Raw genomic sequence first — 23,083 nt, forward strand, 5'->3', positions numbered from 1 at the left:
TTCAGGATTTATAAAAATATTGCTGTGATATCACATAGCTATATATGTTTCTTAAAGTGCCCACAGTTGCATGATGCAAAGATCTAAATGTACAGGCCTGCAGGCAAACTCAAGTTCATTGGTCAATTTCTAGCCATGCCTGAGTAGAAGGGGTACAAGTCTAAGATTTGGGTTTATGTGCTGGATGGCCCATATATGAACAGCCTGCTCAGTAACTGTGGCGAATGAAATCGGTTTAACTGCCTGAATAAATGATGTTTATACAGACCCAATTATCCCCATCCCTCTAGGAAAAAAAACTCTTCACTCACTCTCTCCAGATTTCAGACTCCCTTTTGATACATTAAAAATATATAAGTAAAAAAAAATTATTAGACAAAATCCCACATGATGTCCCCACTAGGCAGACAACTTGTATATGTGATTCCTATCCCTAACTATAGAATGCCTCATCATCCCCTTATGCAACATCTTTAATCTATCATTAAAACAAAAGTTAATATCCCCAATCAGAAAGCTCCATTAATAAAGCCTGTACTTAAAATTCCATGGTTCTTGAACAAGAAGGAATACAATGATAACCATATCGACTCTTATTGATGATATTGTGGTCAATATAGACAAAAGTTTTCCGTTGAAGCATTATTCATTGACGTTAACAAGGCCTTTGACATAGTTAAATATATTATCATCTTTAACACATTCCTAGCAGCTACCACCAGTGGCAAACCAACCATCTGGTTCAGCTTGGTCACTTACTCTTCAGCTCAGCTACTTTTAAAAACAGTTTTCATCAAGGACCTGCACTATTTCTACTCCTACTCTTAATATTTGTAAACCAACTCTCTGCTGACCTTCTCAGGCTATAAAGCATTCTCTATTCATAGATCTGATCCCTCCCCCTCAGTAATAACAGACTTTTGTGAAAATGACCTTCTCCAACTTTCCATGACTGTACAAAATGGAACTCATACTCAATCAAAATAAAACTACATTCATTCTGTTATGAACCCCAAACAAATTTGCCTTGATTTCAAAAGACTGATATATTTTGTACAGTAATAAAGAAGTTATCAAAACCACTGATATATTCAAGGTATGTAGGAATATGCTTAGGTGGAAAATTAAACTTTCAATTTCACTTGAAAGAAACAAAAGTAAAACTAAACAAACTACTCTTGTGGCTTGGGAAAATATTACATTACTTTTCACCAGAGGGAAGAACAGCTATAAGTTAAAAGGGTGGTGCAGTGGTCAAACGGTTAGCATTATCACCTCATAGTATGCGGTTCTCCAGTTCAATTCTCGGTTAGGGTGCCTTCTGTGCAGAGTCTGCATGTCATCCCTGCATTCATGTGGGTTTCCTCCCACATTCCAAAGACATGTGTCTGGAGCATTGCTCCTGGGGTGTCTACTGAAAATTGGCTTTGTCCCAGGCAGACTTTCCTAGTAAATAAATGGTTAATAAATAATAATAAAATCTTTCCATTATTCCAGATCAAATATTTACTCCCCCGCATTGCAGCTGACTCAGAATAGCATACAAAAATAATAATTCTTATATATATATATATATATATATATAAAACACCAAATATATCTGCAGATCATTCTCTCTTGCATCATTGCCTGGTCTTAACTAACATTAAATGGCTCCTTGTTTAGTGAAAAGCAGGTCTACTACTAGAATCCCTATTTCTGAAACTTCTCAAAGTAGATATTTTTTCCTTTTTTACCTCATGTAGTAAAGTCATTACAGTCTCAGGCCGATAGCCACCAATGTGCTATGTATGATAACTCCTCACAACAAACTTTCATTCAGTGTTGTGTGCTTGGTACTAGTACCCAAACTATTGGAAACTGCTTCCTCTGCCACAGCAGGGAATGAATCCTATACAGTTTCCAAGAATAATCTTAAAAATCTGCTTAATACTGCTAAATATAAATGTTTCCCCACCTATATCCCCCATAGATCCCTATTTCATCCAGCCATATATTCTGTAGTCTTGTTAACTACTACACCATGACAAACGTTATGCAGTTTCAGACTGCTATACGGCATTTTTTTTCTTTTTTCTTCTCTTATCTTTTACATTGTATATTCTTATGTAACGTTATTCTTTTATTGTACAGCATTATAACTCTAATAGATGTTTACTGAACATTATGTTTACATTGCTTATATTACATTGTTCTTCTCTTTGTACAACCACGAGACTGAAATGGTCCGAGTGGAACCAACAAAGTTTAAATAAAATAAATAACTACATGATATACTGCAAATGTCGAGTATAAGCATAATTAATATTAAACATGACATTTTTAAAAATGCGTTTAACAGATTACTAAAACTGTTTTATTTTTTGTGAAGATTTTTGCAAATTAGTTCGGCAAGTAACACTGGACTTATTGTAGAACCTCGCATTACCCACTGTCCATTCTAGTTACCTACAGTTATAGCCTAAAGTTAAGTACAATTCACTGACAGCATTTATCCCTAAAATGCTTGAAAAAAGGGGGCGTTGTTTTACAGGTCGTCCTGCTAAGACTTTCAATAGAAGCATATCAAATTGCCATTACAACTCCTGACTGGCAGGTTAAGGTTATTGATTGCGTAGACGGTATCTCAAGACGTGTTTTCTTTAAGGAACTGCCTGGTTGCTGCTATGGTAACAGATAAACCTCTTCATCATCACGTGGTTGCCTAAACTAAGTTTTAACGCCGCGGTTAGTTCTCAGGGCAAGAAATGGGGAGTCATCACTAATGAACTATACGGGATATTATCAGCGCTTATGTATATATTTTTAATTAAAATATTTGTTTGATTATCTCGGTCAGAAGACTAACTGCTTGTTCTGAAACCGTCAACAGCAGGCTGCTGTAAATAAGACTTCAGAAAGAAACAAATGGTATGAGAATAACTATAATTGTTATTATTATTTTTTTTTTTGGGGGGGTGGGTGGTTGTGAAGTCTTCCATTCTATAAACATACTGAAGAGCAGACTTTGTACTATTTGGTGTCGCCGTGTTAGTTCTTTCAAATATTCAAAATAGGTAAATCACTTCCGAAAACACAAATATACTTAATCTCGTGTAGTGCATTAGTGTCTATTAACTTGTTTCGGTTTATTTTTCCTTAAACGTTTAGAAACGTATCTGATTACAAATGCATTAAAAACCCATAAAAGTATGTGTGAGGTGGAATAGGGATGTGATAACTGCATGCCAACAAAGAAGTACCTGTATTCAGGTGGTAAATTAAATGTTTAAAACAGTGCACATCGCAGGCTGAATTATTTATAGGTCATGTAAACCGTCCTTGAAACAATGTATATCATTTTGATATTTAATCTGTATGTACATCGTTTGTTGCTCTGTATCTTGAAAAATAGGTTAAAATCTGAGTTACACAGTTGTTTTTAAAGGTTAGACAACATCTTGATGAGTTTAAGTATTTATCAATGTTGTTGCTGTAGCATTGTTATTAATTTAATTGCAATAGAAAGGTAGTAGGCAGTCCACTATCTTTTTGCTTTTCAAAAAAGTAATCAATTTTAGGAGGGATAGAACAAAATTCAGACAATTGAAATGGGGACAGTTGTGAGATATTGATTGGAATTTTTGTGACTGGACCTATGGGACTGATTACCATGATGCCTGGTACACATAGAATATCAACAGTTGTGCTAGTAAACCTTTGTGGGACTGGCTACAGTGAAGTTTTCAGGCAGATCTGTCAAATGTTGTCATCAATTTAAAGTTTGCCAACTGATGAATTAGTGGAGATATGCAATAAAGCATTGAACTCCATGCTGTGGAAAGTCATTAATAATGACAGTAAAATCTGGAACCATTTGTTTCCCTAATGTCTGTTTGCACTAGTCTCAAAAAAAATGTAACTAGCAGGAGAGACTGGAGTCCTTGTCTTTGTTTTCATTGTCATACAGGCTCCTGAGGGGGCAACTGTGCCTCGCATTCCCTGTCCTTGGGGTCCCAGTTCTTCTCCACCTCCCTTTCATCAACAAATCAAATTGTGCAGCCAATACCAATACCATAACCAGAGATCTCAGCCTTCATCAATAAATAAATAAAACTAGATGACTAGATGGAGATATATTTTCATCATCCAGTACACCCCACCCGTCTGCAGCAGACTCTCCCTGCATGTCAAGCAATACAATTCCATTTCCTTGTCATCCTTCAAACATGTCATGGACAGCTGGATAGGTGCCCCTAAATTTCCTCCTATACTTACAGGCATTACCCTCCTTGTGAAATGTGGTAGAGCCTGAGGGTGGGTGTTAACAAGATGTACATGGCCTCTGGTCAAATTTGTCCTATATATCATATGGACCCATACTCCTATGCAGTCAAGGACATGCCACAAATCTCTTTGAAGTTTACCTCATTTAAACTTCTACAGGGCAGACATCTGTGAAGTTTGCTTACACACTGATATATACAGATAATCCAGGCATGGGCATTAATATTCTTTGAGTCTGCTAATATACCAAAATGCTCATCCCCATAACAACTGTCCAAGTTGTTCTTAAAAATATCTAAATTGATGTTTGCTTTAATATAATTTGGAACTATATTCTAGTTTTCAGCTTGTCTCTTAGAGATACTGTTACTATAGCTTTTTTTCCTATATACTCTCTTACACAAGGCTGTGTGACGATTCTCTGCTAGTTTTTGATAACCCCAAAAGTTCCCACAGATAATGGTTTATATACTTGAATAAGGTCTCCTTTTAAATATCCATATGAAATGCTGTACAATTTTAGATATATTAATGTTTCATAATAAATTAAACTTTCACATCATGATATTGCTAAGGAAACTTGGAAAGTAGAAAAGGCACCATTGAAAAGTGTAACATGATGTCAGAAGCTGTAACAATGGGTTTGTAATAAAAAATGCTCAACATTAAAAATTTTAGCTAGAAGATCAAGTACTAGTTTTAGTGCCCTCTAGAGAAAACAGATTTCTATTCAAATGACAGGGGCCATTTAAGCCACTGGAATGAATATCTTTAGCAACCTGTGAGGTTAGATAGGAAAAAGGAAAGGTGGAACAGATTTACCACACCAATATGTTAAAGTCATGTACAGAAGCAGAGAGAATTCTACAGAGAGCTTACAAGCTACATTTCTTACAAGAGAGTGCCCAGGGAATGTTTACCTGATAAATGAGTCTTTGTTAAAAGTAAAAAAAAAGTAGGGAGTGAGAAAAAAATGATTAAAACAACTAAATTAATAGAACATAATATAGAAATAACCAGTTGGGATGAAGGTTCGACTGATACCATATAGACTACCAATGTTAAAAAAGAAAGAAACAATAACAGAAGTTAAAAAAAAATCAAATTAGGTCTGATAAAGGATAGCCAGAATGAGTGTGGCAGCCCAGTAGTGCTAGTTCCTGAACTAGATAGATTATTAGAGTCTGTAATTATTTTTGGAAACTGAATAGCATTTTAAATGTTGATAACCATTTCATGACCAGAACTGATGAGTTGATGGACAACTTAGGGAAGGGCAGATAGTTGACAACACTATACTTGACAAAGGGATACAGGTGGAGAGCACACCTCCTTAGCCAAAGAGAAAAAAAACAGCTATGTTCTTTCTCAGTTCATGGTATTACCATTTGGCTTTCATGAAGCTTTAGCCACTTTTCAGAGCTTGATGGATGAAATATTAAGGTCCCACTCCTGATGACTGTCATACTTGAATGACATGGTCATTCATTTAGGGAAGAGGAAATTTCATTTATCTAAAGTAGAGGTTGTGATAGAATTCATACAACAGACAGTCTTGCTGTAAATGCTAAGAAAAGTGAACTAGGTATGGTAGAAACTAATTTCTTGGGGAACCTTACAGGAAGAGGTGTGGAAGTCCACAACTAGAAAAGACAGAGACCATAAAAAGCTGGCCTGTACCCTCTAGCGAGGGACAGATGACGACTACTTGGACTCACTGGATACAACAGAAAGCTTGTGTCCAGTTTTGCAACTATTTTCTGTCCTTTAATAGATCTCATAAGGGAAAAGCCCATTTCATGCACAATGATCTGCTGAACTGATATCGCTATTAATGAGCTAAAAAGGATCCTTTGTTCTGAAAATGTGTTATTAACAACTTAATATTCATTATATTTATCACTGCTGCAGTAGACCTAACCATATATTATATCCTGCCAAGGATATAACAACCAGTCAGCTTCCAAAGCTTTAGTGCAGCCTTCACTTGCCCAAACTGCCAAGCAGCTTGAGCTGGGCTGACTGAAAGACAAATCTGAGGATAAAGGTCTTCAGAGCTTTAATGCCACTGAAGAGTAAGGCTTTTGAGGCTCACCTAATGGCTTGTGGTTTCCTTTATTGGGCAAATACGTTTCCTTTGGGGGAAACACTGTCCATTTTCTTAAATGTATTGCTCTATTACTTTCCTCTTCAGAAAAGTTACTTTAAAGCTAGAAGTGTTGTGTTTTAACATACTGTCTTGACACTAATGCACTTCTAACAGAGCAATCACTGTTTCTGTCAGTTTAAAAGTAGTAACTATCTGAAAACTTATTTTCTGTGGAGAAATTGTGCATATTTTTCCTTAGTGGGACTGGCATAGTGTTTGAAAGTGCATTTTACTGTATTTTTCAGTAAAAAAGTCCCTTTTGTGGACTGGTAGTTTTATAAGCATTTGCTGCTTGTGTTCCACAGGAAAGAGTCACCATTTTCAGCTTGACCATGGAACAAACTACCAAGTTCCATCATCAATCCTTCTTTCAGCCACAAAAAGAAAAAGTTACGCAGGCAGCCTTTGCCACCACAGCAGGCTAGCACTTCTCCTCAGCCACAGGTGGGTGACTCTGCTGTGGCCAATTGTTGTACCTCAGACTTCTTATCTTTTACCTCAGATTCCTCTCTTGAAGCACCTATAACCACTCTGAAGCAGAGGTTAGCCATATCCTCTGTGGCTGCTGGATTCCCCTGCATGGGCAAAGGAAAGTCATTTTGTTGTTCCTGGGAGAAGGAACAAGGAAAGTTTCCTGTTGTGTCAGAATGCTGTGCTCATCCCTGGGGAAGCAGCTGCTGCCTTTAGTTACATGGCTGTCCCATTTTTTTGCTGTCAAAATGAAACAGAAAATAAAGCATGTCTCTAAAACATTCTTTAGATAGGACTAGTTTACTGGGTCTGGCTTGAGGTGTAATTCAGGCTATTGATCCTTCTTGTGAAGTAGTTTCTGGTAAAAGAAAGAGGGATTCCTCTTTTCCTGAAGAGATTCAAGATTCTGAATCTGAGCAGGAAGATGCAGGGACAGTTCTAGGGTTTTTTCCTCAGATTTCTGATCCAGACTTAGAGGAGAGATCAGTTTCTGATTCTCCCTATGGGGGATTCTTTTTCTCCGAGAATATTGCTAAAATATGCCAGTGTTTTCAGTGAGAGAACACTGAGGTTTCTTAGTCCCTCAGATAATACTATAAGGTTTGTAAAAGGATTTTCCAGAACCTACACCCACTCCTCATGTTCTGCCAGCTTTAGAGGATGTGTGTTACTATCTGCAATGTTCCTGTTAGTCATCCTGCTGCCCCTAAAAAGGCAGATAGGATATATGAAATACCTCAGTCTTTTAAATTTGTATACACTGTTTCCAAACCTGACCCAGCAGCTATAGCCTTAGTTGATCCCACTGCTGCTAAGCACTTAGTTAATTCCAGTCCTACTCTTTTTTGATAAGGATGGGAAAATTATTGATAGGTATTGGGAAAAAGTATATACTTCTGCAACTTTGTTTTTTCAGAATTTTGAATTGTCAGGTTCATATGCTAATGTTTGTTCTGACAAATTGTGAAAATATGAGGAATGTTTTTATCTGCATGTTTCTTCTTGTGAGGAAAAATCTGATTTACATATTTTAGTTTCTTCTTTTGCACAGGTCAGTACTAATTGTTTGCAGTGTATTTATGACTCTGTTGATACTTCTTTCAGGCTATGGTCACTGGTACTGTTTTAAGGAGGCTTGCATAGCTACATTCTCAGAACCTTTCAGATGATGTTGAAATGGAGATTTTTAAATTCTCCCTTGGATAGATTTTTAGTGTTTGCCCCTCTGCTGCAGAGGTGATCAAAAAGTGTGATGAGAAGGGCAAGCTGAATCCAGTGAATCTCCAAGATTTTTAAGCTTTCCTTTTTCAAATTGTGCAAGGGATTTTCTTTCTACTCTTCCATTTTTTGCAGAAAACAGAATAAACAGTCTTAACAGAATTCAGGTAAACAGACATTTAAGAAGGAATGACAAGGAAATTCTAAAAAGAAGTTTCTAACCTCCCAAAACCAATGACAGTTCAATATGTCTGAATGACTGTTCAAGGGACCTTGTGACCCATTCTCACCCTGGCCACCTTTTTCTTCCAGAAAGTTACTCTCCATTTTTATGGGCTCTGAATAGCTTTCATCAAGGTTACAGATGGCAGTGGGAGGACATTTCTCCATTCAGGGCATCATTCCTCATCCTACAAATCAGACTCTTTTGTTTTCACCTGCGCTTCATCATATGCTGTGAAAAGGACTGGTAGAAACCAGTTCCTTCTCCCCAAGTGGGAACTTCTTCAAAGTGGTTTCAGATAATACCACAGTCGTGGTACATCAACAAGCAAGGGAGAACCAGGTCACACCCCTTTTGCTGACTAGCCATGTTAGTTGGGATATAGCTTTACAGCACAGTCTTAATCTACACGCATCCTACATTCTGTCAGAGTCAAAATTGTGGGGCAGACAAGCTGAACAGGATCAGGGCAGACCCTCATGAATGGAAACTATATTGTGGGGTCTTCCAACATTTGATCCATCTGTTGGGAGTTCCTCACGTAGACCTTTTTGGCTTCCCTTTGAACAATCAACTGTCAAGATTCTATTCCAGCACTCTTTACATGAAGGCCTGGAAGACGGATGCCTTTTCTTTTCTTTGGACAGGAATGTTGCTGTATGCTTTTCTACCATTTCCACTAACACCCAAGGTACTTTGAAGATTCAGATCATTCTGGTGACTCCCATCTGACATAGGCAACTGTGGTTCTCCCTTCTTTCAGAAATGGCCATGGTCAGTTACCACAAATTTATTCACAGACTGAATCTGCTCAGATAAAAACAAGGATGTTTGATACACTCTGACATCCGGCGTTTTCAATTTACTGCCTGGATGATAAGATCTGAATTCCTTTTAAGTACCTGTTTACTGTGGATGTACAGCAGGTACTAATAGAGACAAAGAAGCCTGCTACTAGTAAATCATATATTAACAAATGGACAAGGTTTTCTAGGTGATGACAACAAAATAACCAGCACTCATCCAGGGCTAGCTGTTCTCTGTTTTTACCATATTTATGTGAGTTACTGTTCTATGGCCTTCCTTATTCCTCTATCAGGGTTCATTTGTTGGCCATTTCAGCATGTCCGCCTATAGAGCCTCCTCTTTCAAGGTAGTCTCATGTCAAAATATTCTTGAAAAGGGTTTTGCATAAGAGGGCGTCAAGTAAACTAGTGGCCCCTCCTTGGGATCTTAATTTTTATTTATTTTATTTTATTTATTTAAATTTGTTGACCGGGAGTGTCCGACTGGACGTGGGTCCATTTTCAGCGGAGGCCCGGGGAGAAAAGCTCCACAGTAAAATAAACAGACAGTAGTTACATTGGATTACATAGTGATTAACAATTTAACATAGAAATTACTTACAACATATTTACAGATGAAGAACATAGTACATCAGTAGACAACTAGAATCTTTATCTGTGAAGTACATAACAGGCATTAACAAATGTAACAATGAGAAGTTCCTGCTGTATAATAAGTACTAGGCTTATGAGCATCTGAGCTTGCTATCATCAAGGTAGTTAGTGGAGGTGAAAGAAAGGTAGTAGTTGGATGGAGTGGATGATATTAGAGTGGGAGTTGCAAGGGCATAGCCAGCATGTTTTTAGGTGCTCATAAAAGTTTTGAAGTTGGTGCATGATGGTACGGAGGTAAGTGTGGGTGGGAGTGAGTTCCATAATTTGGCTATGGGAGAATAGTGCTTCACCAGCAGAGTTATTGGCTTTAGTGATCTGCAAGTGATTTTTGTTGCTGGATCTTAGTGGTCTGGTGGTGCGATAGGGTTGGAGTAGATTCTGGAGGGATGGGACATTTAGTGGATGGTTTACTAGTTTGTGGGCGACTGAGAGTTGATACCACTTAAGGAGGTGAGGGAGTTCAAGACAGCCCAGTTCAGCAAGTGAGAGACAGTGGTGACTACAGTAGAATGCCCCCCTGTATTTTTTTGCGATTTTGTTGTAGCAGGTCTCTAGCTTGTTTAGATCACATTGTCTTAGGTTGGTATATACTGGAGAGGCATAGTAGGGTGGAGATAAGGTGGGAATTTGCTATTGAAATCTTTGCTGCTTTGGTGAGAAATTGTTTATTTCTGTATAATGCTCCTAGTTTTTGTGGACTTTTTATGGTCATGGATATGTGAATGTCAAATTTTAGTTTATTGTCTATTTCCACTCCTAGCAATTTGGTGTGTTCAGTTGGGTATATAGTGGTGTTGTCTTTTGCTGTGATGTTAAAGTGAGAGTTGTTTTGAGTATGTTTGGTGGGTTGGAAGATGAGTAGTTTAGTTTTGTTTGGGTTGAGTATTAATTGGGCATCGGATAACCATGTTTCAACAGAGGAAAAGGCTTCCTGTGTGACTTTTTGCAGTTTTTGCAATTTTCTTTTAGTGAAGCTAACACTTGCCATTTGAACCAGCTAATCTGGCTGATTAGAGGTTCTGAAAACAGAGAAAAAAATGCTGATTGCTCTGACCTCTACAAAAAGGGTATCTGAGCTGCAGGCTCTTATAGTGAGTCAACCCTACCCCATTTTCACAGGGACAGAGTTTCCTTGAGAACTAATCCTTCTTTTATGCCTAAAGTGATATCTGCGTTTACTTTCAGCCAAACTGTCCATCTCCCCGTTTTCTTTACTGAATCTAAAATTGAGGGAGAAAGGATACTCCATAACTTGGTTGTCCACACACAACTCTGGTACTGTCATGGCAGAACTATATCTCTCTGGTCTTCAGATCAATTGTTTATTTCTTGTGAGGTTAAGAAGAAGGGACAATCTGTATCAAACAGACAATTTCCAAGTGGCTGTCTAAGACTATTATTTTTGTTGTTTTAAACATGACAAATCTATTCCAGGCATGGTCAAAGCCTGCTCTACCAGGACCTTGGGTTCATATATGGCTTTTTGGAAAGAGTTGGATTCTAGAAATATTCTGGAAGTGGCTACTTGATCCTCTGTACATACTTTTACAAAGCACGATAAGTTTGACTCCTTCTGTAGGTCTAGATCAAGCTTCTCTAGGGCCTCCTGGACTCTACTCCTTCCACCTCCTAAATGTAGTTAGCTATGATAATCTACCCATATAGCTAAGCCTACTTCAGCAAAGATCAGTATGATGAACAGTTGCGTAAGGTGAACTCAACATAACAGTAGATGTTCGAATGATCACTGTTACAGCATCCTTCCCTACATTCCCAAGTGTTTTTATGCATTTTTTTATGCCACGGTGTGGACATTTATGTTTTTTTTCCTAGTATAGTACTTTCTGGGCTCAGCCTCCCTCTTTCTGCTTGCAGAAAGCTCTGAAGGGCTTTGTATCCAAACATGTCTTTTAGTTTGCTCAGCTGGAGCTGCTTGACAGTTTGGGTGCATGGAAAGTGCCCTGTAGCTTTGGAAGATGGACGGTCATTATATCCTTGGCAGAATATAACCTACAACCTACATAACTAAGACTACTGCAGCAGTGATCATTTGAACATCTACTGTTATGGTAAGTTAAACTTACACTACAATACTTTTTACTAATGAGTTTACCCTATATCCCAAAGTAAAATAAAAAACACAAACTACTTCACAGACCAAAACACACAGGAACACAAAGAAGTAAATCATATTCTTTACTGGTGCATCTGATACCTCAGCTTACACCTTCAAGGAATAATTAGTACACCACTTGGCACATATTTTATACCACACTTAATTACATTATTGAACATCAATTAGTGAATTCACAAGGTGCAAGTGCAAGAATTTGAAGTAACAATGCATCCCAATGTGCATATTAAATAAATACTTAGAATTAAAATACATACAATTTATTAAAATTACCTATGCCTCATTCCACATTCATATTAAGGTCCAGGTTTAATTCACTAGGATATAAAGTGCCAAAATAAATAATACACTTTGTCTCTAACAACACCAAGCTGCTCAAGAAGTTTAAAGATATCAAACTGAGGGTAGACAAGGTGCAAGAGTCTGTTACTCTTCACAAGAAAGGCAAACTGCAAAGGGACATTAATGATTATAAAAACAGTTTGATCTTTGCATGGCAATGCAGAGGTATGAGGAGGAGAGTGGCAGCACGCCGAACCAATGGGAGAGGATGTAATCAGTGGGACTCCTCCCTCTCTTCAACAGAGACAGCATCAAATAGTAAGAAGAGCGTTTCCTTTGAGGAACTGAATGAGGAAACAGTGGAATCCACAGCTCAGAGGGGGAAAACTGAAGGTTCTAAGGGCTGAGGTCATAAATGGCAGGGAAATTCGAATGTGGACAGCAAGAACAGGAAAAGGAGGAATTCATCCTGATGGAGAAGGTTTGGTGGAACAGGTGCTTTGTATAGTATGGGACTGATATCTATACCTGCTTCTGAACTTTTTGTAAATGCTCATGACAACGGAAATGGTTCCATAAGTTTGAAAATTAACTTATCGGATTTGAACTTGAATAGTGACATTGTGTCTTTATTGGATAAAGGGGTTAAATTCATCCCCACTAATTTTCCTAGCTTGGCTGATCTAACGCTTGAGATTATTTGTTTCTGTCGCAAATTGCACTTGAAGGTATTTTTTGATAATAGAAGAAACGAATCAACCCAAGAAAGCAATGCAAATGTAAATGTGAATGAAAATCTAAATTATGATGCTGATGATTCTTTACTTAATTTGTCCATTTATAAAAATGAACTGTTTGATTTTGGGGAATGTCTTGATGCCACAGAGGGTATTGGGGATTGTGATGCATGCTTTGTTACTGGATATGGCAGGCTACAAGTACCTCAAGTACCGTACCAGAGTACATTTTCACCTCCAAAAACTTCTGTAAGTATCTGCATGTTTGAAAATGTTATTTGCAAACAATTGGAAGTAGAATATAATAAATTCAAAAGGCCTAAGAAGGAACATAATTTAAATAAAAAGCAATGGGATGTTCTACAGCATTTAAGGAAAAATAAAAAAAAATATGCATTTACTCAGGCAGATAAAGGAGATAACTGGGTAGTTTTATCTAGAGATCTCTATAATAGGATGGCTAGGGATCTTCTTAAAATGTTATGGTGTATGAGGCATTGCCTAACAATCCTGTTTGTGAATTCAACTCCCAGCTATTGGATATTTTAGAGAGAGGGGTAAGGCTTGATTTTGTTTCTTCTTCTGATACTAAGAAGTTGCATATTAGGAATCCTAAGGATGCCAAATTCGTACTGATACCCAAAATTCATAAACGTATAGATAATCTGCCCGGTAGGCCAATAGTATCAGGTGGGGGAGCATACTTACAGAATGTGGGTATGTTTTTGGATTACCAGCTTAAAGGTAATTTGAACAAAATCATGTCACATATCAAGAATGAAAAGGAACTTTCTGACTTAATTGGTGGCATGGAATGGCATGGTGATTATTACTGGGCAAGTGTGGACGTTAAGTCTTTATCCACTAGTATCCGGAACAGATGGGGGATGGAAGTGGTGATGAAAATGTTTGTCGAAGGCCCACACATGGACTTTTTGCTTCGTTTACTGGTATTTTCATTGGAACACAATTGCTTTAAGTTAGATAACCAGTATTATTTACAGAAGAAGGTACGGCAATGGGGGCATCATATGACCCTGCTTATGCCAATTTATTTATGAATAAGTTTGAGAATTCATATATTTATAATACTGAATTTTACAAGCAAAAAGTAGTTGTGTTCAAAAGATACATAGTTGATCTTTATATGTAGGGGTGATATAGGGGAATTTCAGGATTTTATGCAATATCTGCAGAGCAACCATTGTGGTTTGAAGTTTAATTTTCACACAAGCAGAGAAGCAGTGTCGTATTTGGATTTGGAATTTTTTGTGGGAGAAGATCATAAGGTTGAGTTTAAGTCATTTGTTAAGGAAACAGCAGTCAATAATTTTCTTATGGCTGACAGCATGCATGCTCCTCATCTGGTGGCATTGTTGCCATATCGGGAATATTTATGCATAGCTAATAATACTTTCAAACAAGTCCAAGCTTGGGGATGAGTTCTTTAAGATCAGGTTAAAGCTGCTCAGCAGGGGTTACAATGAAAATATATTGAATCTAGCTGAGAATAAAGTTAGAAAAGCTTTAGGGGAAGCCTACACTGAGGGAGCGGGGAATCATGTAGGGAGAGGTCACATAGATTAGGATGGGAAGTGAGGGGAAAATGAAGATAGAATATTTTTTTTGTGAACAAATTCTCACCATTTTCTGATATTCTTAAGAAGTTAGTAGATAGATTTTGGCCTATAATTAGGAATGATGTAAATCTTAAGGGATTGTTCCCTGAAAGGGTCACTTTTTCATATAGCAGGTTCAGGAATTTAAAGGAACTGCTTAACACGGGTAAAGTGGAAGTGGAAAATGTAAGGAAAGGGAGTTTCCCTGTGTGGTAGGTGTAAAATGTGCCACAATATTAGAAATTTAAATGGGGTCAACATAAATGGAAGGTCATACAAGGCCCTGGATCAATATAATTGTGAATCTTGGGGTGTGGTTTACATTATTGGTTGTGGTTGTTTCCCCACAAAATGGTACATAGGACAAACTAAAAGGGCAGTGAAAAAATGGATTATGGAACATTTGGAGGGCATTAGGAGGGGCCAATTGGAAAGCCCGGTAGAGGACCATTTTAGAAAATTCCATGGGAATTCAGATTCCAGTTTCTTTTTCAGTGTGTTAGCTAAACCCACAGCTTGTCAGGGGGAAGAATTCTTGAGCAGCTTGGTGTTAGAGACAAAGTGTATTATTAGTTTTGGCACTTTATATCCTAGTGGATTAAACCTGGGCCTTAATATGAATGTGGGGTGAAGCATAGGCAATTTTAATAAATTGTATGTATTTTAATTCTAATTATTTATTTAATATGCACATTGGGATGCATTGTCACTTTAAATTCTTGCACTTGCACCTTGTGAATTCATTAATTGATTTTCAATAATGTAATTAAGTGTGGTATAAAATATTTGCCATGTGGTGTACTAATTATTCCTTGAAGGTGTAAGCCGAGGTACCAGATGCACCAGTAAAGAATACAATTTACTTCTTTGTGTTCCTATGTGTTTTGGCCTATATCCCAAAGAGTTAGACTTAGGTTAGGGGGTGGTCCTATCCAAAAACATTTAAGTTGGGAAATACCTGGTGTGTTTTGATAGCAGGATGTACTTAGTTATTGAGAGGTACCATCTGTCAGTAAAGTGGACTTTCTATGCTATGAAATAATATTTGTTAGGCAGACACTTCACTCAGGTAACAAAGCATGCCCCTGTGCAATAGTGAAGTAGGCAAACTGATGGTAATATCAAGTTCTGTTAGTGGACACTGTCCCTTGAACTATTTCAGTATATAGTGACCGACAGACCCTCTTTGTCTAACAAAAATGCTAATGTGTTGTTTGGGGCCTGCAACCCATCATACCGATTTGAATCCCCTGGATTTGTATGGGGAGAGGGGTAGCCGTAACATATTAGCTATGGAAAATGTGTATGTGCATCTAAAAATGTAGCCAGAATGCATACTGCAGTATGGAGTATGGGAATATTATCACAGCAAATTGCTTGGTCATGAGGTCTTAATTGCCATTTACCATACTATAGCAGGGGTAGCCTGGATGTCTCCTCTCTGGAAGTTAATTCCTCAGATTAAGGTTTATCTGAAGGAAATCTTGGGAACATTTTGTGAGAAAGCGGAAGAGAAAGTCATATTGGTGCTAACCTGTAAACTGCAACATGAGACTTATACTTGATGGAAGTGCCTGTGTTTATAGTTGAAACTGAGGCCTGGGAGAGGCATGTAGACTGTTTCCTTGCCTTAGGACTTGGGAGAAGCCTGCATTTTTGGATTTTTCTTTTGGTTATAAGAAGGCCTGTATTGTGGAAGTGGTATATATTTTTCTTTTGGTTATTAGAAGGCCTGTGTTGTGGAAGTGGTATATGGACTAGATACAGTTTGCTTCATTTGTGAAACTACAAAGTTTGCTTCATTTGTGAAACTACAAAGCCAAGTTGTTGGCTAATATTTTAGTTTGTGGATTATTTAATCAATCTGTGTTTTTACAAACAATTGTATATGCACACATGTACACACACAAACACACACATTTTGTGCATGTATATATGTATATGTTTTAAAACAGTGGGATAAAGCTGCATAGAAACTGAATGGAAACTATATCCTGAAGCAAAAGAGAAGGTCTTGAAGAAAAGGATTATTTGGGAGAGGAATAAAAAAAAGGAAAAAAAAAATAAGGTAGGGACTTTTATTGAATGTTAAGTAAAATGAAATATGAAGCATGGTAAAAAAGTGTATCTCCTGAAATGAGACTACTAGTCTAGTGGGACTAACCAGGCCAACAAAGGATTAAATAAAATAAATAAGAGTATGGTGGTCTCCTGAAATGAGACTACTAGTCTAGTGGGACTAACCAGGCCAACAAAGGATTAAATAAAATAAATAAGAGTATGGTAAATGATTAAATACAATGGAAGGTTGTTTTAACAAAGATAGGAATATACAACATTTTAGACTGTGCAAGAAAGAAAAGTTTCTGTCAGAGTATAGAGAAACTTCTAGGATGCAGGGAGTTAAGTTACAATAGCTGTTATAAGGAATATTGTATTTTCATTGAACATAATAAAATTAGTATAGTGTGTGCTTTGTGTTTAATGCTAGAGAGATATATTTACAAGTTTTGTAATGAAAATTAGAATAATGTTTGTATGAGTAAACTATAAAAGATGGCTTATGGACAGTAGAAAGTACAACATGAAACAAAAATGTAGAACAATTTGTGGATATGTTTCTGCCTTGTTTTTATAAGAAAATTTACATTCTTGAACAAATTACTGAATATACAAGTTGTATCTGGACAGCACATTTTATTAAAAAAAATCACTCTTTTCATTAAGTTTGAAAAAATATTTTACAGTCAGTTGAGCTGCTACCAACACAGGCAGATGGGATTGTGGCTTAATGTTTCTTCTGTATGACTGCACCATGTGAGTACAGCTTCCCAAAGCAATCAATTACAGGAACAGGAAGAACGATCTTCCATGCAGAATTTTTTTAATGATACCCACAGGCCATATCCATGGGCACATTATGACACATATTCCTTACTGGGCATCAGGATAATTTTTCCTGACTGCTACTTTTTAAGCCCCTTTTTGACTGGGGATATGAGGTTTTCAGCTGCTGATATGCTGATGTTGAATCAAACTACAAGTAAAGCAATGTATGACTGTAGATTTTAAATGTCTGCTGGTCTGGACAGGTTTTGTACCCAGTATTACAGACTGCAGGATTTACTTTTATGGAAGGGCTATGTAACATTACCTGTAACTCTGTTCCAGGTCCATTCTTACCCATAACTATTCATGAGGTCCAGTCTCCAAAGCTCCAGTTTCAGAGTGACTCCATTACTTGGCTAGGAAGACATTGTCTAGCCTTGGGCAGGATGGATAAGGTACTGAGTGACGTGGGACTATGTACTGTGTCACTGAAGAAGCTCATTTGGTCTAAAGAAATGATGCCTTGCCTCAGAAGGATGTTAGAGCACAGGTGTGTGACCCCCCCACCAACAGAGAGCGAGAGAAAGAGAGAGTTCCAGCATGATGCTAGAGGTATTAGTACATGGCCCAGCAGTGTCAGCCAGACCCTTTGCTTGAAGAAGTCAACAGAGGTCTAACAGGATGCATTAAGTAAAGGTCACATAAACTTAATCATCTGTCCATCCTGTCCTGTTTAATAATGTCCATTGACAATGCAGTCCTCATGAACTTCAGAGATATACAGAGTCAGTAGGAGATTCCTTTCAAATAAAGAGTTTCCATAGAAGATGATGGGTTGAGGGAAAGATGTGGAAGGCAGCAGACAAACCACCATGACTTCTTGGGCTTTAGGCATAATTAATGTTAAAAGTGCCAAGGAATGGAAAATGAAACAAAGTCTATTGCTGGAATTTAAATTTGTTAAACTTGACAGTCATTGTGAGATCACAGATTATCTTCCACATGGGACATTGCTTGGTGGCACCCTTAGTCTTTTCCATTGTGAGAGCGGTCATAGATTATATAGATTTGTATCCTGTGAGGCCACAGTGGGTCATTGTCTGGGATAGAGGCATCAGTATAACGTTTTTATGTGTTTATTTTGGTAACTATTCAAAATATCAGGACCTGCTAGAGCAAGTCCTAATATATGGAGACTGAATGGCTGAAAGAATCAACTTACATATACTAAGTGTGAGATGACATTTCTTGGAATATTCCCTTTTTTTCTAAGGTATGGTGGTATATATAAGTCCAGGGGGGTATGGGGAAGCTTAACCCGCCCCCCCCCCGCAAAAAGAAGTTAAAGTAGAAGAGCGATTTTTCAAAATTCATTCTACTCCTTTGTTTTTGTTCTTTTTTTGGGGGGGGGGTCTTGTTGGCACTCAGCTTTTCAAGTGCTGACATTTCAATAGGGGGTCATTTATTTTACTTATAGAAAGCTAAGTCTACAAAGTTTCAGTTTTTTATGGGTATAATTATTTTCATGAGCTGATGGGCATAGAGTCAGTTAAGTGTGTAGCTAATGTTCAGCATATTAAACAAGTGCGATATACTGCCATGTAAAAAATATTTTTTGTCTTAGATTGATTCTGAAGATTAGTTATACTAGGGGTAATCTGGATACCTGCTTATATGTACTATGCTATGAATCTTCCACTCACTAATGTTGTTATTCATGTCTTGCCCTTTTCAACGTATAAGTTAATGGAGCTATTTATGGGTGCATGACAGCTTCGAAGATGGCCTGATTACTGGAAATGGAAAGGGGATTCCCTACCAATTGGTTCTGTACTTGTTGATATTTGGAAGGCCTTTATAGGATTTGTCCATTTATATATGCAGATGATCTGAAGACTGGTAAAACTGTTACTAATACAAATGATGCTATCTGTTACTTAAGGATGCTTTACATAAGCATGAAATCCAGGCCAAAATAAGTTAGCATCATGGTCATCAACCCCCGATCATTGTGTGGGTGTAGTTACAGAGAAAATCTAAGTAAGTCGTGAAACTAAAATATCAAACACCACAACATAGTCTTCCTTTTTTGCAAAATAACTTGCAGCTTAAAAGTGAGGAGTATAGTTGGGAATGAAATTGATTGAAAAACAAAGATATTTCTGAAGATGACTAATACACTTTAAGGAAAAGGACAATGTACTGAAGATGACCAATACACTTTAAAGAAAAGGACAATGTAATACTGTGTATAACAGGCAGTATCATGTAGGACCTGGTATAGGGAGCACATCAATCTTGCAAGCAGACATTGAATAGAGTATGTAGTGAAGGTCTGCTGAGAGATGAGTAATATAACATAGTCCTTAAATATCCAAAGAGATATGACTACAGTGAACTGTTCAACAGAAGTAAGACATTACAGTCTTAAGTGTGAACATGACAAATTTCAAGAAATGTGGGAAAATGTTCTTTTACTTAAATAAGAGTTGAGATGTAGAACAGTTTACTTGAACCAGTGATAATACAAAGTAATGTATCTCATGATATTGGTGACAGTAAGGGCAGTGAAAAAAAAAAACAGGATTGTTATTCAAGAGGTGAGATATGTTAGTATTAAACATTAACTGCACTTTTGTTTAATGATGTCTATGAATAATTTTGTCATACTTTTTCTATTAGGAAAAGCACCACCATGGAAGACTCAACAAAAAAGGAAGAACATTTGGAAGATGAAACTGCATTGCCAACAAAAAAGGATGACACTATGGAGCAGAGTGATGACCAAGCACAAGTTCTTGAAACATATTCAACAAGATACATTCAAACTGTGGATGATATTGTGACACAAGAACATTTAACTGAAAATAACCAAAATGGGAATCCAAAACTAAAGAACTTTTCAAGTAATGCACCTTCTAAACCAAGAACAAGGAAAAATGCCAAAGCTATTTTCATTTCTTCTGCCTCAAATTCTGCATTCCTTGAAAGAAAATTCATTAGTGAGACTGTTCGGCAATTGAAAGAGAATAATCTAGCTGAAGATATTTGGTATGACAAAGATGAAGTTGATATATCATCACCATTAGGCCATTCAGAGAGACTGGATGCTGTGGAAAAATGCAAGGCAGCTGTAGTCTTCCTTTCTCACAGTTATTTTAAATGTCCATTTGCAGTTCTGGAAAGTAAAATTTTATTTGAAAGGTCAAAGAGTTCAAAAAGGCCAGCTAAAGTTTTTCCTGTTCTATATAGTCCTGTTGAAATTCCAAAAGGTCTTACTGCATTATTTCATGGAATTATTGATCTAACTGGATCTCAGGTAGCTAAAACAAGTCTGGCTGAAAAAAGCTCAATAGTAATAGGAAACCTAAGTAATGAGATTGACAAGTATTCATTGATTAGGGCTCCCTTTTGTCCTCGAACGTCACCAATGACAGAACTGACAGGAGAATTCAGAACCAAAAGATTGCATAGCTGGAAAACAGAAGATGTCCAGGACTGGCTTATTCATTTGGGCATAAGTGAGTTTTATAGACTGTCATTCGCAGAATTTGCAGTTGATGGCTACCTCCTGCTATCAGTCACAGATGAAGCTCTTTCTCAGTACTTAGGTAATATTTGACTTGCGTATTGTTTGTATTTGCCACTTCCTGTTGAGGTACAGTTAACAGAAATATAGAAAAGAAATACTTTTATTTTTCTAACACCTTTGCTTTTTATTTGAAAACAGTTTTTATTTTATTCACATCTACTTGAGGATAATCCTTTTAATCTCAATTGCAGATGTTTGCTTGTTGCATTTTTATGGCTTCTATAGGTTGGATATTTCCCATCTTTGAGCAGGTACATCAGCTTGAGTAAAAGTGCAATGCACAATAGAAAATTTACAATTGCACCTGCTGTTATGATAATATCTGTTGCTTCCTGTTAGCTTCTTAATCTCACTAATTATATATACTGTGTACATTACCATTATTGCACTGTATATCTTTTCAAAATACATGGATCAACTGCTACTGAAATTAATGCTTCTATTACCTGCTCATGGTTAATACACAGGTGCACCCACAGAGACAAACATGCATAGTAGTGCTACATATGTTGTACTTCTGTCTTTTAAATATGTAGCTATGAAGCTAAATTGGATAATAGTTTAACACATTTATATTTGATTATAGTTAAAATATACAGAGACAAATTATATTATAACTGCAGTATTACTTTGTAGTATATGGAGCATACTGATTATTCTCTAAAATTGGGGGTACAACCTTATTATGTCAACTGTGAACGACACAAACTCACAGTTTCCTGAGGCCTCCAAAGAGTTTACCATTAGTAAATCTGGAATAAGAATTTATTTTCTCTACAAAACTTTCCAAACCATATTTAAATTTAAACAATGTCTCTTTCCTCCTAATTGTAATTAGTAATATATTCCACTACCTACCAGCCCAGCAATTAAACTAATTACCTAATAAATGAGTACTAAAAGGAGCAACTTTGACCAAAAAATGATTATTTCTAGCTTTCAGTAAATGCACCCCCTTATTAATAGCAACACTTGCTCCAGATAAGTCATTATACATACATTTACATACCATTATTGAATATTCCCTTATGAACCTACAATTTAAGATATAAAGAGATAAACTTGCAAACCTCTTATTACCCTTTCATTCCATTAATTTGCCTTGTAAAATATTTTTTGAATTCTCTCCAATATCTCCATTTGGGTACTACTGTAAGACCCAAATCCTTATTTACATTGATCTAATTTAAAATCATTGCAGACAATAACGAAAACCCAAGCGAGTAAAGTGTCAGTTACCAAATTCAAAATAACAATCCAAATGCTCATAAACGGTAACTGAAACACAAGCAGGCCTCAAAATTCCATGTACGAAGCTGATAGAAAAATCTGTTATACAAAGTATCACACATTGGATTGTTAATTTAAAATCATACCTTTTATAGCATAAGGAAAAAAAGGGATTATTCACACCAAAGTGCATAACTTCATTTTTAACATTAAATTCCACTGTATTCTCCATTGCCCATCTATCAACTCTATCAAAGTAAACTTGCATGCTCTGATGGCCATTAATAGTAGTAACAACAGATTCAAGTTTTGAATCATCAACATATTTACAAGCACATGCATTTTCTGCCCTGGGAAAACTAGAAATCAAAATACCAATCAGTACTTGTCTAAGCACTGAAACCTGTGGAGCACCACCACTAATCATGTTCCACTCAGAAATAACATTTCCAGTCTTAAATGACATACATTTTTACATAACCAGTTTCTTACCAAGCTTAACATAAATTTACTTTGTACTCTGCCAATAATGCCAAAATTCTGACATGTTGAAGCGAGTCAAAAGCCTTACTTAGATCTAAGAAAAAAAGCATTGACTGCCAAGTCAGCATCCAAAGATTACCAAATGTTTTGATAGAAAGATAATAAATTACTTACACAGGATCAGCCCTTAACAAAGTCACGTTGGCTTTGCATGTTTACTTTGGCAAGGTTACTGGAGATGATACTTTTTATACATTTATGCAGGCATCACACTATTATCCAACAAATCACTGGAACCACCACGATGGATTAACAGCAACTGATTTTATTGTATAAAACAGAACAAGCGCTTTCACGCACCCAACTAGTGCGCTTCATCAGGTTGTAGTG

General features: G+C 36.9%; 1 protein-coding gene across 1 annotated transcript; it reads left to right on the plus strand.

Annotated features, from left to right (window-relative positions):
- Positions 1-2,721: 2,721 nt before the first annotated feature.
- On the plus strand, positions 2,722-21,025 carry LOC122793767. Its single transcript, XM_044061960.1, has 2 exons — positions 2,722-2,910; positions 20,071-21,025. Exon 2 carries the CDS (start codon positions 20,084-20,086, stop codon positions 21,008-21,010), a length of 927 nt encoding a protein of 308 aa, XP_043917895.1. The 5' UTR covers positions 2,722-2,910; positions 20,071-20,083; the 3' UTR covers positions 21,011-21,025.
- The last annotated feature ends 2,058 nt before the right edge of the window (positions 21,026-23,083 follow it).

Source organism: Protopterus annectens, chromosome 2.part0 (assembly GCF_019279795.1).
Source record: "Protopterus annectens isolate FY-2018-M chromosome 2.part0, PAN1.0, whole genome shotgun sequence".
Taxonomy (NCBI): Eukaryota; Metazoa; Chordata; order Ceratodontiformes; family Protopteridae; genus Protopterus; species Protopterus annectens.